This window comes from Rhinatrema bivittatum, chromosome 4 (genome assembly GCF_901001135.1).
Source record: "Rhinatrema bivittatum chromosome 4, aRhiBiv1.1, whole genome shotgun sequence".
Classification (NCBI taxonomy): Eukaryota; Metazoa; Chordata; class Amphibia; order Gymnophiona; family Rhinatrematidae; genus Rhinatrema; species Rhinatrema bivittatum.
The window spans coordinates 339,553,036-339,567,708 of NC_042618.1; the positions used below are offsets into that span (position 1 = coordinate 339,553,036).

The 14,673-nt window shown below is 46.4% G+C and overlaps 1 protein-coding gene across 3 annotated transcripts in view; it reads left to right on the plus strand.

The window, feature by feature from the left end:
- UNC13D (unc-13 homolog D) overlaps positions 1-14,673 on the plus strand; it is a 109,390-nt gene that overhangs the window by 14,304 nt on the left and 80,413 nt on the right. For all 3 annotated transcript variants that reach the window (XM_029600484.1, XM_029600481.1, XM_029600482.1), the window contains exon 2: positions 11,150-11,194. In XM_029600484.1, the coding sequence (XP_029456344.1) occupies positions 11,150-11,194 (45 nt within the window). The remainder of the gene's footprint in view (positions 1-11,149; positions 11,195-14,673) is intronic.

Below are 14,673 nucleotides of genomic sequence, written 5' to 3' on the forward strand. Positions count from 1 at the left end.
TTGACAGAAGCAGAATTAATGAAAAAAATATTGAACCGGAAACAAGAGAGCCCATGGACAGCATCAAGCAACAGCCTGAGCTAGTGCCTTCCAGCGGTTGCCGATCTCCAGACTCTGCATCTACCCATGCAATGGAATGTTTTCCTGGAATGATTGTCTGAATAGGAGAAAAAAAAGTTGGAGGAAAGGGATCAATGAATGGAGTGATAATCAAGAAATAGATGACCACAAAGGAAGAGGAGCACATGCATAGCAAACAATAAACAGTCTAAATCAACAAAACAGAAGAGAAGCACATGCATAGCAAACAGTAAACAGTCAAAATCAACAAAACAGAAGAGGAGCAAATGCAGAGCAAACAGTAAACAGTCAAAATCAACAAAACAGAAGAGGAGCACATGCATAGCAAACAATAAACAGTCAGAATCAACAAAACTGAAGAGGAGCAAATGCAGAGCAAACAGTAAACAGTCTAAATCAACAAAACAGAAGAGAAGCACATGCATAGCAAACAGTAAACAGTCAAAATCAACAAAACAGAAGAGGAGCAAATGCAGAGCAAACAGTAAACAGTCAAAATCAACAAAACAGAAGAGGAGCACATGCATAGCAAACAGTAAACAGTCAAAATCAACAAAACAGAAGAGGAGCACATGCATAGCAAACAGTAAACAGTCAGAATCAACAAAACTGAAGAGGAGCACATGAAGAGCATACAATAAAGACGTCCATGATCGGAGGCCCCGCTACCTTCCACGTCCGGGTGCTCAGGGCAGCGGCCATGCCATGGATGTGGAATGTAGCGAGGCCTGCCTGCCTCACACCACGCCATGGACGTTCCCGCCTCTTTCCGGACGTCCATGATCGGAGGCCCCGCTGCCTTCCAACATCCATGGCCGCTGCCTTAAGCGCCTGGACGTGGAAAGTAACGGGGTCTCCGATCATGGACGTCCGGGTGCTCAGGGCTGCGGCGATGCCATGGACGTGGAATGTAGCGAGGCCTGCCTGCCTCACACCACGCCATGGACGTTCCCGCCTCTTTCTAGACATCCATGATCGGAGGCCCCACTCTCTTCCAACGTCCATGGCCGTGGCCCTGAGCATCCGGACGTCCATGATCGGAGGCCCCGTTACCTTCCACGTCCGGGCGCTCAATCATGGATGTCCGGAAAGAGGCGGGAATGTCCATGGCGTGGTGTGAGGCAGGCAGGCCTCGCTACATTCCATGTCCGATGTCCATTTGGGGGTCTGTTGGAAAGAAGCATCCATTAGTATGCCCTTACCTGCTGAAAACTGTTGTGTCCGTCGGTTCCCGACACCCTCTCTCCGCCCTCCTTACCTCTTTGGCGCCTCCCTCTTCACCCGCAGGAAGATTGGCTGCCGCAGCGTCCTTCTGCCGAAGTCCTCCGGCGTCCCCGGACCGGCTAGACGCTGCAACCGCCATGTTTCCTGTAGGCCTAGGGGTGCGTGCGCGGCGCGGCCCCGAGTGAAATACCGGCGATGGCGCAAACCTCAGGGGCATCCCCCTGAGATGACGTCATCCGCGTTGGATATATAAAGTTTTAGAATTTGCTAACAGATTGAGTTAGCAAGGAACGGACTCACTACGATTTCCAAGCTACTCTGCCTCCTCGGACTTACCAGGGGTACCCGCTCCTCGGGGCCTCGCTCTCTCCTTTGTTTTTCAGGTGACAGTCTGGAACCGGTACTCGCTCCTCGAGGGCCCTAGTTCCCAGACTTGCTCCGTATTCTCTTCTGCCTGGAAGTCATCACTGCCAACTACATCAGTGAGTTACCATCACTCTCTCAGAGCTTTCCCTGGAACCAGGTACTCGCTCCTCGAGAGCCTATACATTCCAGCTCCTGGGCTTCTATGAGACATTGTGTGAGTGTTAACATCAGGTTCCGTACATGAACTCTGCATACCCTGCCTACTCACGATATTTCAGTTTCTCTACAGCTCAGCCTCCAGTGATCGCTGTTCCAGTATCTGAGGGACTACAGCCCAGCCGAGCATTCCAGTTCACTACTGCCACCTCTAGTGGTTCAGTATACTGTCTAATAAAAGAATTAGTGTGTGTCTGTCTCCTAACTCTGAGCCTGACCGGTGGTCCCTCTCGGGATCTTCCCCCGGGGACGTGGTCATCTGCCACCGGTCCAAGGATCCACCCACAACTCTCCTAAATAACAACAGATTGCTAACTCCCTAGCAGACTGCTAACTCTGAACAGAACAGATTGCTAACTCTTTGCAACCGATCAGAACAGATTGCTAACTCCCTAGCAGACTGCCAACTCCAAACAGAACAAAAGCGTTGCGATCTTATGAAAGATATCCAAAGATACCGCTGTAACCGCTCTGTCCTGGCCCGAACCAAATACAAAGGGACTTTCTTGGTGATGTGACTTATCTACACGTCCAAGGTAGGATTATGATGCGGCAATGATGTCACAAAGGGGGAACAACGGGATAAGTTTCCAGATTGATGAAAAGTTTGGAATGTAACATTTTCATAACATTTTCGTTATATTTTCAAAATGACATTTCCCATCATGGAAGCAGCGCACCCTGGATACTGTATAGGTGTTCTATAATGTTCTATACAGTAAAATCGATTGCGAATGCCTTCCGCTTGATAGGCATCACTTGGATTTGCATCTAATTTGAATACTGAATCGAGCGGATTGTGAACCAAAATGTGCGTGCGTCAAATGAGCGGACGCCGGACACTGCCGCACACTTTTTTTTATGTGTCGGTACTGTATCGGCCTGTATGTTAGTTGCCTTGACCATGTCCTCTGGCAACAGATTCCATAGCTTGATCATGCGCTGAGTGAAAAAAATACTTTCTACGGTTTGTTTTAAATTTGCCAGTTGCTAGTTTCATGGAATGTCCTTTAGTTTTAATGTTGTTTGAAAGGGTAAATAACCATTTCCTTTTTTACCTATTCAACCACACTCGTGATGTTATAAATCTCAATTGTATCCCCCCCCTCAGTCGTTTCTTTTCCAAGCTAAAGAGCCCTAATCTATTTAGCCTTTCTCCATAAGAGAACTTTTCCATCTCCTTTATCATTTTTGTCACCCTTTTCTGTATCTTTTCTAGGTCTGTTATGTTTTTTTTTTTGAGATGGGGTGACCAGAACTGCATACAATACTCAAGGTGTGGTTACATCATGGATTTATATAAAGGCATTATGATATTCTCAGTTTGTTCTCTGTTCCTTTCCTAATAATTCCTAATGTTCTTTTTGCCTTTTTGATCACTGCCACCCAATACTGAGCCAAAGATTTTGAGGTATTGCCAACAAGGACTCCAAGGGCCTTTTACGCGTAATTGGGATAATTTGTCTTAGGTGCATTACTTTGCACTTGTCAGCTTTAAACTGCATCTTCCATTTAGATGCCCAGTCTCACAAGTCCTTCTGCAATTCTTCACAATCCACTGCTATTTTACTGACTTGAAACAATTTTGTGTCATCTGCAAAGTTGGTCAGCTCACTTTTTTTTCTCCAGATCATTTAGAAATATGCTAAATAGCACAGATCCCAATACAGACCTTTGGGGCACTCCACTAATGACCTTTCTATATTTGGAAAACTGTCCATCTAGCCTATCTTTTGTTTCCTGTCTTTTATCCAGTTACCAATCCACAGTATGACACTATTTCTGATGCCATGACCTTCCAATCAACCAGCTCACCTTTGTCCACATGTTTGTTTACACTTTCAAAAAAATCTAGTAAATTGATAGGGCAAGACTTCCCTTTGCAAAAACCATGTTTTCTACCCTCTTAAACTTTGTCCATCTGTGTGGTTTGTAATTTTGTTTTTAAGAATAGCTTCCTCCATTTTTCCTGGCCCCAACATCAGGATCGCCAGTCTATAGTTTTCCCAATCATCCTTGGAGCCTTTTATAAAAACTGGCATCACACTGGCCACCTTCCAGTCTTCTGGTACCATGGCTGTTTTAAATGATAGGTTACAAACAGGGGCGGATTGGCCTATCGGGGGATTGGGCTTCCCCCGGTGGGCCGGTCTAGCTGGTCACGTGGTCTCGACCGCGTGGCTCTTCCTCAGCGCCTCCCAGCCAGCCCCCGCTGGAGAAATAAAAATCGAGGCCGGCGGGGGCCGAAGAAATGAATATGGGAGCCTCCCAGCCAGCCCCTGCCGGGGACCGAATAAATTAAAATCGAGGCCGGCGGAGGCCGAAGAAAAGAAGATGGGCCTCTAGCCAGCCTCAAGCGGGGGCTGGCTGGGCGGCACCCATCTTCTTTTCTTCGGCCTCCGCCGGCCTCGATTTTAATTTATTCGGCCCCCGCCAGAGACCAATCTGGGGGGGCCGAAGAAATTAAAATCGAGGCCCCCGCTTCTTCGGCCCCCGCCGGAGACCAAGCCAGGGGGCCAAAGAAATTAAAATCGAGGCCGGCGGGGGCCGAAGAAGTGAACACCGGTGCAGTGCTGCTAACCGCTGCCGGAGACCAGCTGTTCAGCTGGAGGCCTTAAATCGGAAGGGTGCTTCTGTGTGTATGTGAGAAAGGAATGGTGCTTGTGTGTGTGTGTGTGTGTGTGTGTGTATATGAGAAAGGAATGAAATGGTGCTTGTGTGTGTGAGAAAGGAATGGAATGGTGCTTGTGTGTGTGTGTGTGTGTGTGTATGTGTGTGTTATGTATGTGAGAAAGGATTGGAATCTGCCAGTTTAAAAAAAAAAGAAATGTGGTAATACATATACCTCAACTTTTGTGCTGGTCGTGCAACTTTTGAAAAGTTGGATGAAAGATGAAATTACTCAATTTTAAGCATCCCTCTTCTGGAAAATAAAATTTAGCAAAGTGGGTAGAAACAAATACTAAAGCAAAAAAAAAATTAAAATATTTAAAATGTTAATCTCAGTAAAATCACAAATTTAAGATACTGATGCCAGGTGAGGTTTGGCTTTTTTTTTTTAAGCATAATTTAAGCATGAAGACTAAAATAGTTCCAATCTGAAACTGTTTTGCTGGGTTTTTTTAAAGCCTTTAGAAAATGTATATTTTTAAATGACTAAGAATGGAATCTTCCCATTTAAAAGGGAAGTTGACTAAGGATGTCTTTCGGTTCCATATCTCCCACATGAATAATCATATGACTGATAGTTTGAAGAAAGACACTTGCTTTATTGACTGAAAGCGTAAAACCAGAGAAGCTGTAGGGTGTGGGTGGCTGTCCCTTGGGAGGACAGAACCTGAAGGAAGGGTGTCATTTCGCCTTCTGATAGGAATGTGGTTTTCTTATTTAATGGTTGGGATCATCACTTTCACTTTTAGTAAAAGTGAAAAATGCTGCAAGTCTGAAAGCAAGATGCTTCTGTGAGAGTGTAATGTGAATGTGAGACAGGGAGGGTGCTTCTGTATGTGTGTGGTGTATATGTGGTCAGGGAGGGTGCTTGTGTGTGTCAATGTATGTATGCAAGAGAGATGGAGCATGTTTTTGGCTGGCTTGTGGCTGTGAGAGAGGGCATGTGTGTGATTGAGCCTGTTTGTAAGTGAGATAGATGTGTGTGATTGAGAGCTTGTGTGTAAGTGAAATAGAGAGAGCATGTGTGTGATTGAAATCCTTTGTGTAAGAGGGAGCAAGAGCATTGTGTGATTGAGAGAGACTGGCCAGAGAGGTGACATGTGTATGTGTGAGACTGATCAGGAAGATGACTGGTATGTGTGTGCTTGTATGTGTGTGTGTGTGTGTGTGTGTGTTTGAGAGAGAGACTGGTTGGAGAGATGATTTTCTGGAGGCTGCTCTGAAGCCAGGGCCTCGCCTGAGCAACTGTCCGGATCCTGCTCCACGGCCTGGGAGGCCTTCGGTCTTGTTTGGGGCCTACTCGAGGCCTGCTCCACTGCAGCCTGGATGCTCTGGTGTGGACCACGCCCTTCTCCTAAGGGGCGGGCCCGCGGCTCCTCTCCACTGTTATGGAGCCAGCGAGGGGCGGACCATCTGGATTCCTCCCAGGGAGTTGCCTGCTTCTGGGCTATAAAAGCCTTGCTCCAGCACTCATGCTTGGCCTTGCATTGGAGTTACACCTCACTGGATATCTCCTCTTCCAGCTCTCCATCAGGCCTCCATATTTGCTTCATATTGGTGTCTGTGTCTTGCACGCCCTGATGTTTCATGATGTTCCTTGGTGTTTGTCCCTGATCCTGATGTTTTAACTTGCTTCAGACTGCCAGGAGTGCAGTAACCTGCTTCAGACTGCCAGGAGTACAGTACTTACCCTGGACTGCTTTGTGCAGCATAATTCCTTTCCTGCACTGGCACCGCTCCCGTGGATGTGGGACAGGGTGGTCCATGACCAGACCAGTCATACTGGCTATGTAGGGCGCCCTGAGGGACAGTGCCAAAGTCTGAACCTCCCTGCTTGTTTCAGAGTCTACGTCTACAGTGTCTTGCTTCAGAGTCTACGTCTACAGTCTGTGGTTCCCGAACCTTCGTTGTCTGTTTCAGAACCTTCATCTGCCCACGCCCTGAGTCTGGCCTGCTGCCTCTTGCCATCCCAGTGGCAGGTCCGAAAGGGCCGGGAATGGTCGGAAGACTGTTAATCACCAACACTCCACATGTTGGTTCCAGAGGCATGCAGGTCCAGCTGGGGGTTAGGTCCACGCTACACCTACCCTTGGTGAGAAATCGTGCCAGGGGCCCAAGGGCACACTCTCTCTAATGGGGACCGCTCTCCCAGCGCTCCCCTGGTAACATTTATCATGGGTTACAAAAAGTGTTTCAGTATCAAGAATCCTCAGAAGGAAGGACTGCACTAAACACAGTTAAACTACAGTATATACAGATACAAACATGTACCCACTGCTGGGGACAGAACAGTATCCATTCCTCCTGCAAGTTTTTAACCTTGTGAATTGCTCCTTTTAGTTTTCTTTTTCCTAATAAATTCTCATGTTGTTATAATCTCCCTTTTTATTGTTAAATGCTACTGCAGTAGTTTTCTTTAGTATTTGCCCTCCAGTGATTATGTCAAATTTTATTACATTATCACTGTTACCAAGCAGATCTACCACCTTTTTCTCTTACACCAGGTTCTGCATTCCACTGAGAACAATATTTAATATAGTTTCCCCTCTTGTTGGTTCCATGACTAACTGCTGCATGAAACAGTCCTTTATAGCATTTAGGACTTTACCTCCCTTGCATTCCTGATGTGATATTTAACCAATCAGATAATTGAAGTCTTCCATTATTATTGTGTTGCTCATTTTATTAGTGAGTCTAATTTCTGTGACCGTATTACAGTCTATTTCTTCATCCTGGCCAGGTGGGCAATATTGTATCCCCACTACTATATTTTTCTCTTTTACCCTTGGAATTTCTATCCATATTGGATTCAAGAGGGCAGCTTCCTGCAAGGCTTTTATCCTGCTTGATGCTATGCCATCCTTAACATATAGTGCCAGCCCTCCATCAATTTTATCTTCCCTGTCATGTTGATATAATTTGTACTCTGTTATCACAGTGTCCCATTGCTGATCCTCCTTCCACCAAGTTTCTGATATGCCTATTATGTCTAGATCTTCTTTTAGCTCAATACATTCTACTCTTCATTCTTATTTTTCAGACTTCTGACATTTGCATACAGATATTTTAAAGTAGGCTTATTTGTATTTCTATTTTTATATGTACCTTCCACCTGCTTATTATCAGATGATGCAGGCAATTTGAAGTCATTTTTATCTGCATGCTCTCTGCTCTGTCTTTACATTTTTGGAGTAATTTTTATCTGGGCACTCTGTATTTGAATACATCGGGGATTTTTCAGCTTTTACTACCACCTTTTTATCTGGACTTTCTAACTTTCTTGGTTTGCCAGTGTCCTTTAAAGATATCTTTCTCCAAACCAGGTGTTGCTGAATAACTGTTGTCTTTCCTCCATGGTCTAGTTTAAAAGGTGGAGCCCATCCCATCAGAATAGGCTCCCCCTTAACCAGAAGATTCCCTGGATACTAACAAATTAAAAAACCTCTTCCCGAGGATCACGTGATGTGGTGGGCCTGACAAGCTGCTGCTGTCGGAGCTTCGGCTGCCGCCCCTGCCAAATACTAATTGTTTTTGAGCTTACTCGGCAAGTTTTATCCGCGAAGCCTCTAGAATCTATTGGGAACCTCTCCACTGATCGATTTTTTCCAAAAGGGGGTCTCCACATGGCGGCTAGATCCGTGCGAAAGGAAAAACCTCTTCCTTGCACCATCGCCTCATCCACTCAATGAGACTCTGAAGCTTAGTCTGCCTCTGGGGTCCTGTGCGTGGAGCGGGGAGCATCTATGGGATTTCAATTTCCTACCTAAGAACCTACCTATCTGGATGTTCTGGATTTCTGGAGGTTCTGGATTTAAATTTCCTACCCAAGAGCTTAAATTTTGCCTCTAGAACCTCCATACTGTACCTTCCTATGTAATTGCTACCCACATGTGCCATGACAGCTGGTTTCTCCCCAACGTTCTCTAAATCTTATCCAAATGGTGCATGAGGTCTGCCACCTTTGCACCAGGCAGGCAAGTTACCAAGCAATTCTTATTCCCATCAGCCACTCAGCTATTTACTTGCCTAATGATCAAATCCTCCACTATAATGGCCATCCTAACTCCTTCTTTATGGGCACAGACTCCTGGAGACATATTCTTGGTATGAGTGGATAACGTGTCACCTGGAGGGAAGGTCCTAGTTACAGGATCACTTTTTCCAGACTAAGGTGATGCTCTCCTGCCAGGTGTCCTTGCTCCTCCAAAGCAGCAGAAGGGCTGATTGACCAGAGTTGAGACCTCTCTACTATGTCCTTGAAGATCTCCTCTATATACCACTCTGTCTCTCTTAGCTTCTCCAGGTCTGCGACTCTGGCCTCCAGAGATTGGACTCATTCTCTGAGAGCCAGGAGCTCTTTGCACCAAGTGCACACATACAACCTTTCACAACAGGTATATATATATAATCATACATGTGGCACTCGAGGCAAAAGACTGGATAACTCCCATCTCGCTGCTGCATTTCTGTCTGCATCTTAATTTGTGGAGTTGCTGAAGTCTTGAAAACTGTAAGGGTTGTTAAATGTGATTAGGGTTTTTAAATGTATTTATTAGGTGTCTTTTACATTTGATAACTAGGTGACTAATGTTAGTGAATGACCAGCAACCGGACTAAAATTAGTTAATCATTAAAATCAGAGTTAATTGAATGCTATTCTGCATCACTAATTCACTGTTATTTTGAAGAATTTCCTGCTAGTGGGGGTAATTATAGATCAAGAAATGTGACCGAGGCGGGTGAGAATCAAACCAGTGAATAGTTGTCCAGGAACCGGTACTCTCACCTTCTCTGATCAAGTAAGGTATTCACAGGGATATCCGTGTTAGTATGATGTAGCAAAAAGTGACCGGAGTCGGGTGACACCTCATAGACTAACTAATGTATTGAAGCATGAGCTTTTGAGGACACTGTCCTGGAAAGAAGGTTCTGCTGGTGGTAAGTTGGATTTGCTAGGAAAAGGCACTTAAATCTTGAGGGAAAAAAATCTTGGAGGATTCAACTGATCCGCTGTCCGCATTCCTTCGGGCTGAAATACCACTTCAGCTTTTTTTCCCATTATAAGCCATTTCATTTTTAGTTTTGTTATCAGTTACTATGCTGACATTTCACTGCGGATTTTAATATAATCATGCTTTTATAGTTTACCCTTTTAGTTTTATGTAGGCCTTGTAAGTATTCTGGGCACATCTACGTTTGGCTGGGAGTTCCAGCTGCAGTAATGCATACGGAGCCCGTAGTGTTATATTCCAGGAAGAGCCCTGGGTGAGTGACGCGTTCTAGGGATGCTGGAGGCAATGAAATTGTCCTTGTGCTGGGAAACCTGGACGAGGAGGGCAGTTTTCAAAAGCCATTTATCTGGGTTAAAGACTGGCATGCCTGGGTAAAACGGGCCCGACTTAAATTTGCCCAACCTTAACCTGACTAAAAGTATCCTTGGGGGGGGGGGGGGGGGGGGGGCTGGGAGCGTGTTTTAGGTCGGGGGAAGGTGGATGAAAAATAAACGCGTGTGGACGGCATTTTCAAACCTGCGCATGTTGCTTTTCATGGAAAATCTAGCTGCAGGAAAAAGCATCCGCAAATGTCTGAGGGTGTTTTACACCGCCGGCAGCAGCTTTCAGAGCAAAGGCACGTCTGCACTTTCCCTTTGCAAGCTTGTACAAAGGGCCATGGTGGTAAAGAGTGCCCATGGGCTTTGCAATGATGGGGGGGGTGCAATTTGAAATTGGCCTCAACCCCTAAAACGGGTTATACTAAACGAACACACCCAGACTTCCCTTTCTGAAAATCGCCTTTCTCGGTCCAGCTAAAAAGTTTCCCACAGGCTTCCATGGTGTGCAGGCCTTTAAGCCAGACAGCAAGAAAGCGTTTTCAGAGGAGGGGAGGCTGCCAAGGATAGGGAAGGAAAATAGCACAGGTATAATACTCGGGGACTTTTGCTTTCAGTTTTCATTTTATTTTATCTGAGAATTTTTCAGTGTTTATCATAAAAAAATAAACAGGAGAAAAATCAGTGGGGAAAATTGACTCGTGTTTTTTTCCCCCGGTTTTTTTGTTCTTTACATTAACCGCTGATAAAACGAAGGTCCCTAATAATGCCCTATCTTCCCCTGCTTGGTCCCCTGCATTTTTTTTTTTTTTTTTTGCGTTTGTACTCTGTGCTGAAATCCAAAGAGGAAACTACTTTTCATATAATCCATGTAGTTGCAAAATGTGGGTGGGTGGGTGATGGCTATTATAGCGCACGCCCTTTATGCTGATTTTCAAAGAGAAAATGCCCGGGTAGTTTACCTGTTTTAGGTGTAACATCTAGGAAGTTTCTCTTTGAAATTTAGTGTGAAGGGCCCGCGCACGTTGCAAGCAGGTGGAATATTTGGACCATGTCCCCTAATTCTTTATCGACCCGAGCTCCAGCAGCTGTCCTGCCCTGACCAACTGCATGAACCTCCGGGTGCCACGCTCTGTGGCCTGCCTCGCCCCTGAATTATCTGCCTCTGATCCTGGGGAAAGCACTCTTGTCTAGCAAGAGAAACCCCTCCCCCTTCGAGTCCAGAACGTCACAGTCTTCCTTTCTCTTGTTTTCTTTCTCCAGATGGACCCATCTGCGTCTGTTGGGCACCGGTTTACCAGACGAGAGGTACGAGCTCCTTCTGTTTTATTTCTGACAGCAAAAATTGAGACTATATAACTCTGAAACCCCGCCGCCCCATGTGTGGGGGGGAGCAAGGATATGCAGTGATAGCCCCAATTTGCTCCTATGAGTGGGAGTGAGGGGAGGGCGTGCAGTAACAGGGTCCGCCCCCTCACCTTCCCCATGTGGGATGGAGGGGAAGGTGCACACGGTCAGGCTTCCTGTGTGTTGGAGCTGGAGGAGGATACACAGTGACCAGAGGAGGGCAGAGGGAGAAGAGGGTGTGCGGTGAAAGGCCCCCTCCTCCCCTTCCCCCATGTATGCAAATGAGAGGAGGGGGCACATTGAGCAGAGGCCCCGGTTTCTGGTCCAAGCAGCATTTGTTCTACAAAGCAGTTGAATCCCACAAGGGGCTTCCTTAATCTGCCTCTGAGCACGGTTCCAGGTGTAAAAAGGTGTAACAATCAATCAAATGGACTAAAGTCATTAACTTAGGCAGGGCTGGAGCAAGGGTATTAGGTGCCCTAGGCAAAACTTATAGCCTGGCGCCACCGCTCCCTGAACTTCCCACACACAATTAAAAATGATGCATTTATAATAAAAGATTTTACATGAAAAAGGATATTGAGATAAAAATATCACTTACAACATGCATATTATATTTACATGCACTACTGTGGTGCCAAGCAGAAAACCCTGCAAAAAAGACACTTGGAACCTATCTGGACTTAGGTCTATTGTAAAACATATTGGGTGTGGTCTTGACCCTCAGAAAACCATGAGTGAACTGAATTACAATTACAGTATAGTAAATTGCCCAAATAGCACCAATTACCAGCACTCGAACATGTTAAATTTGCTGCCCGTGGAGCCCCGCAGGCGGCTTCACTCACCAGATGCTGCCAGAACCTGCGAACTGCAGGCAGCTTCGGCGCGACTGTGTGCCTGCTTCCCCACGGCTCTGTTGCCGCAAGCCCCTGAATTAAACGCAGCTCAGGTGCCCCCAACGCTGACGAGCCTCGCGGCATAGGGCGCCACCAACTTCCACTCCTGCAACTGATCTCCTAGGTACGCGCACGCGCCTCTTATCAGGATTTAATGGCCCCTCGGCAGGAAAAGCCCCATGGCCCTCCTCGGACATCATCATCCAGGGACTATATAAGGATGGTCCCTGCCTTGAACCAGTGTCTTGGCAAAAGGGTTATTCCTTCTGGAACAGTGGTTTGCCATTCCTGAGTTCCTGCCTTCCGTGTTCCTCACTTTCCTCCTTCCTTCCTTTGGACTGATCTTGGCTTGACTTCAGACTGGACATCGACGTTTGCTTCTCACCGCCTGCCTGGACCTTTGCCTGGACCTTGACCACGAGTTTCACTGCCTGCCTCGACTTTGCCTGGACCTTGACCACGAGCTTCGCCGCCTGCCTCGACCTTTGCCTGGATCTTGACCTCGGCCTTCACTGCCTGTCTCTGACCCTTCGGTGTGCAGCCTACTTAGCTTCTGCCACCTGAACTTCCATCTCTGCAGAGGCCCCACCTAAGTCCAGCTGGCCCCGGCACCTGAGGGCACAACCTAAGGGGAATGTGGGCTGGTAGTGGTGAAGCTCCAGCTGGACCTCTGCTTTCCACCAGCCTCGCCTACCGACGGTGGGGACCTGTGAGGCTCCTCCCCACAGGTAGCATCAACTCCCCCTCGGTCCAAGGGTCCACCCAACATAACAAATTGTCAATGCCATGGACCCGGCAGAGACCTCCATCCTGCACGCCATTCCAGGCCTGGCCCAGAAAATTCAGAACAGCATCGGATTCTCGAAGCTCTAACATTCACTATGGAGCACCTCAGTGCCCACCTAGACTCCTCTGTTTCAGTGGACATGCCGACTCCATCTACACCAGTGCCTATCGTTCCTGCACCTCCCATGCACTCCATTATACTGCTTCCAGCTCCTCCCCGCTATTCCGGGGAGCTTCAACTCTGTCGAGGGTTCCTCAACCAGTGCAACATGCACTTTTGCCTCCAAGCAGCGTTGTTTCCAGATGATGCCACTTAAACGACTACATTCTTTCCCTGATGGATGGCAAAGCCCTCGTCTGGGCCTCCCTTTTGAGGGAGTGTTTGAACCCCATCCTTCGGGACGTCACGCCGCCAGGCCACTTCCGGCTCTGAGCTCCTCCATCTCTGTCAGGGCAGTCATTCTCTCTCCGACTACACTATTGAATTCCAGGGGGAGGGGATGTTTACATTAGTTTTAATCATTGGGTGTTATTTGATGCATGAGTTTATAAATATTTTTTGGTGAGTTTTTAATTATTGGATGTTAATCTGTTTCTCAGCTGTTTTTAAATATTTATTCTTTTTATTACTATGGTTTTGCTATTATTGCTATTTCTTATATCTTGGTTTTATTGTTTGATATTTTATGAGGAATGGTAATGTTTCTGTTCTTCCATTGTTGCACTGCATAAAGAACCTGGCTTGTTGTGGTTTCCAGTTCAGTTTTTGTCTGCACATTTCTATTTATACTTTATGGTCTCTTTATTCTGTATTTGGCGAGAGTCTGTCTATGTCCTGCACGTGTGACCAAGGTGAGGTATTCTGCTGTCGTGCAATTTCTGTGTAGGGATCTATAGCAGCTTGGCCTTTTCTGTCTTCCTAATAAAGGGTGTATTGATGCTTTTAAAAGGGCCTGGTGTATATTTGCAGTGCTCCCTTTTCATAGGTATGGCTGCTGTTTTGGCATGGGAGGATTACTATATTGTATTTTGTAATTCAGTTTGCTCAAAGCTTTCGTGCACCAAGTCCCCACTCAACATGCATTACAATAGGTCTAATTCCATATGAGTTCCAAGTGTGGTCTTCGCAGGGTTTTCTGTTTGGCCCCCCCAGCTGTGCCTGTAAATATACATGTTGTACGTGATATTTTTACCTTAGAAAAGTATACTTTGAATGTCCTTTTTTATGTAAAATCTGTTATTATAAATGCATAATTTTTAATTGCACATGGGCTGGGCTGGGGTGTGAGGTGGTCGGGGCTGGGGGGAAGGGTTGAGGGGTGCAAAGCTGTAAGGTTTGCCTAGGGCCCTGTTGGGCAATTGATGAATATCAGAACCTGTCATTACTGGGTTAAGTTCTGCAACTTCTGTTGATGTTTCATATTACATATAGCCAGACCTTGGCTGACCCATGCATGCCTATTCACATAGGTACACAGAATGCCGAACTAGTAAAGGAAAATTGGTTCTTTCCTGCTAATTTTCGTTCCTGTAGTACCACGGATCATTCCAGACTCCTGGGTTTATGCATCCATGCCAATAGTTGGAGACAGAGAACGTTCAACTGACACTTCTTGATAAGCACTGGTGCCACCTGCAGTTCTGAAAGCTAGAAGAGAGAGCCCTAAAAACAAAAAGCAGCTGCCCTGAGCTGAAAAGCCACCTAGGCGGCCTCGTGAAGGGAGGGATCTGGACCACCAGATTTGCATCTCACGG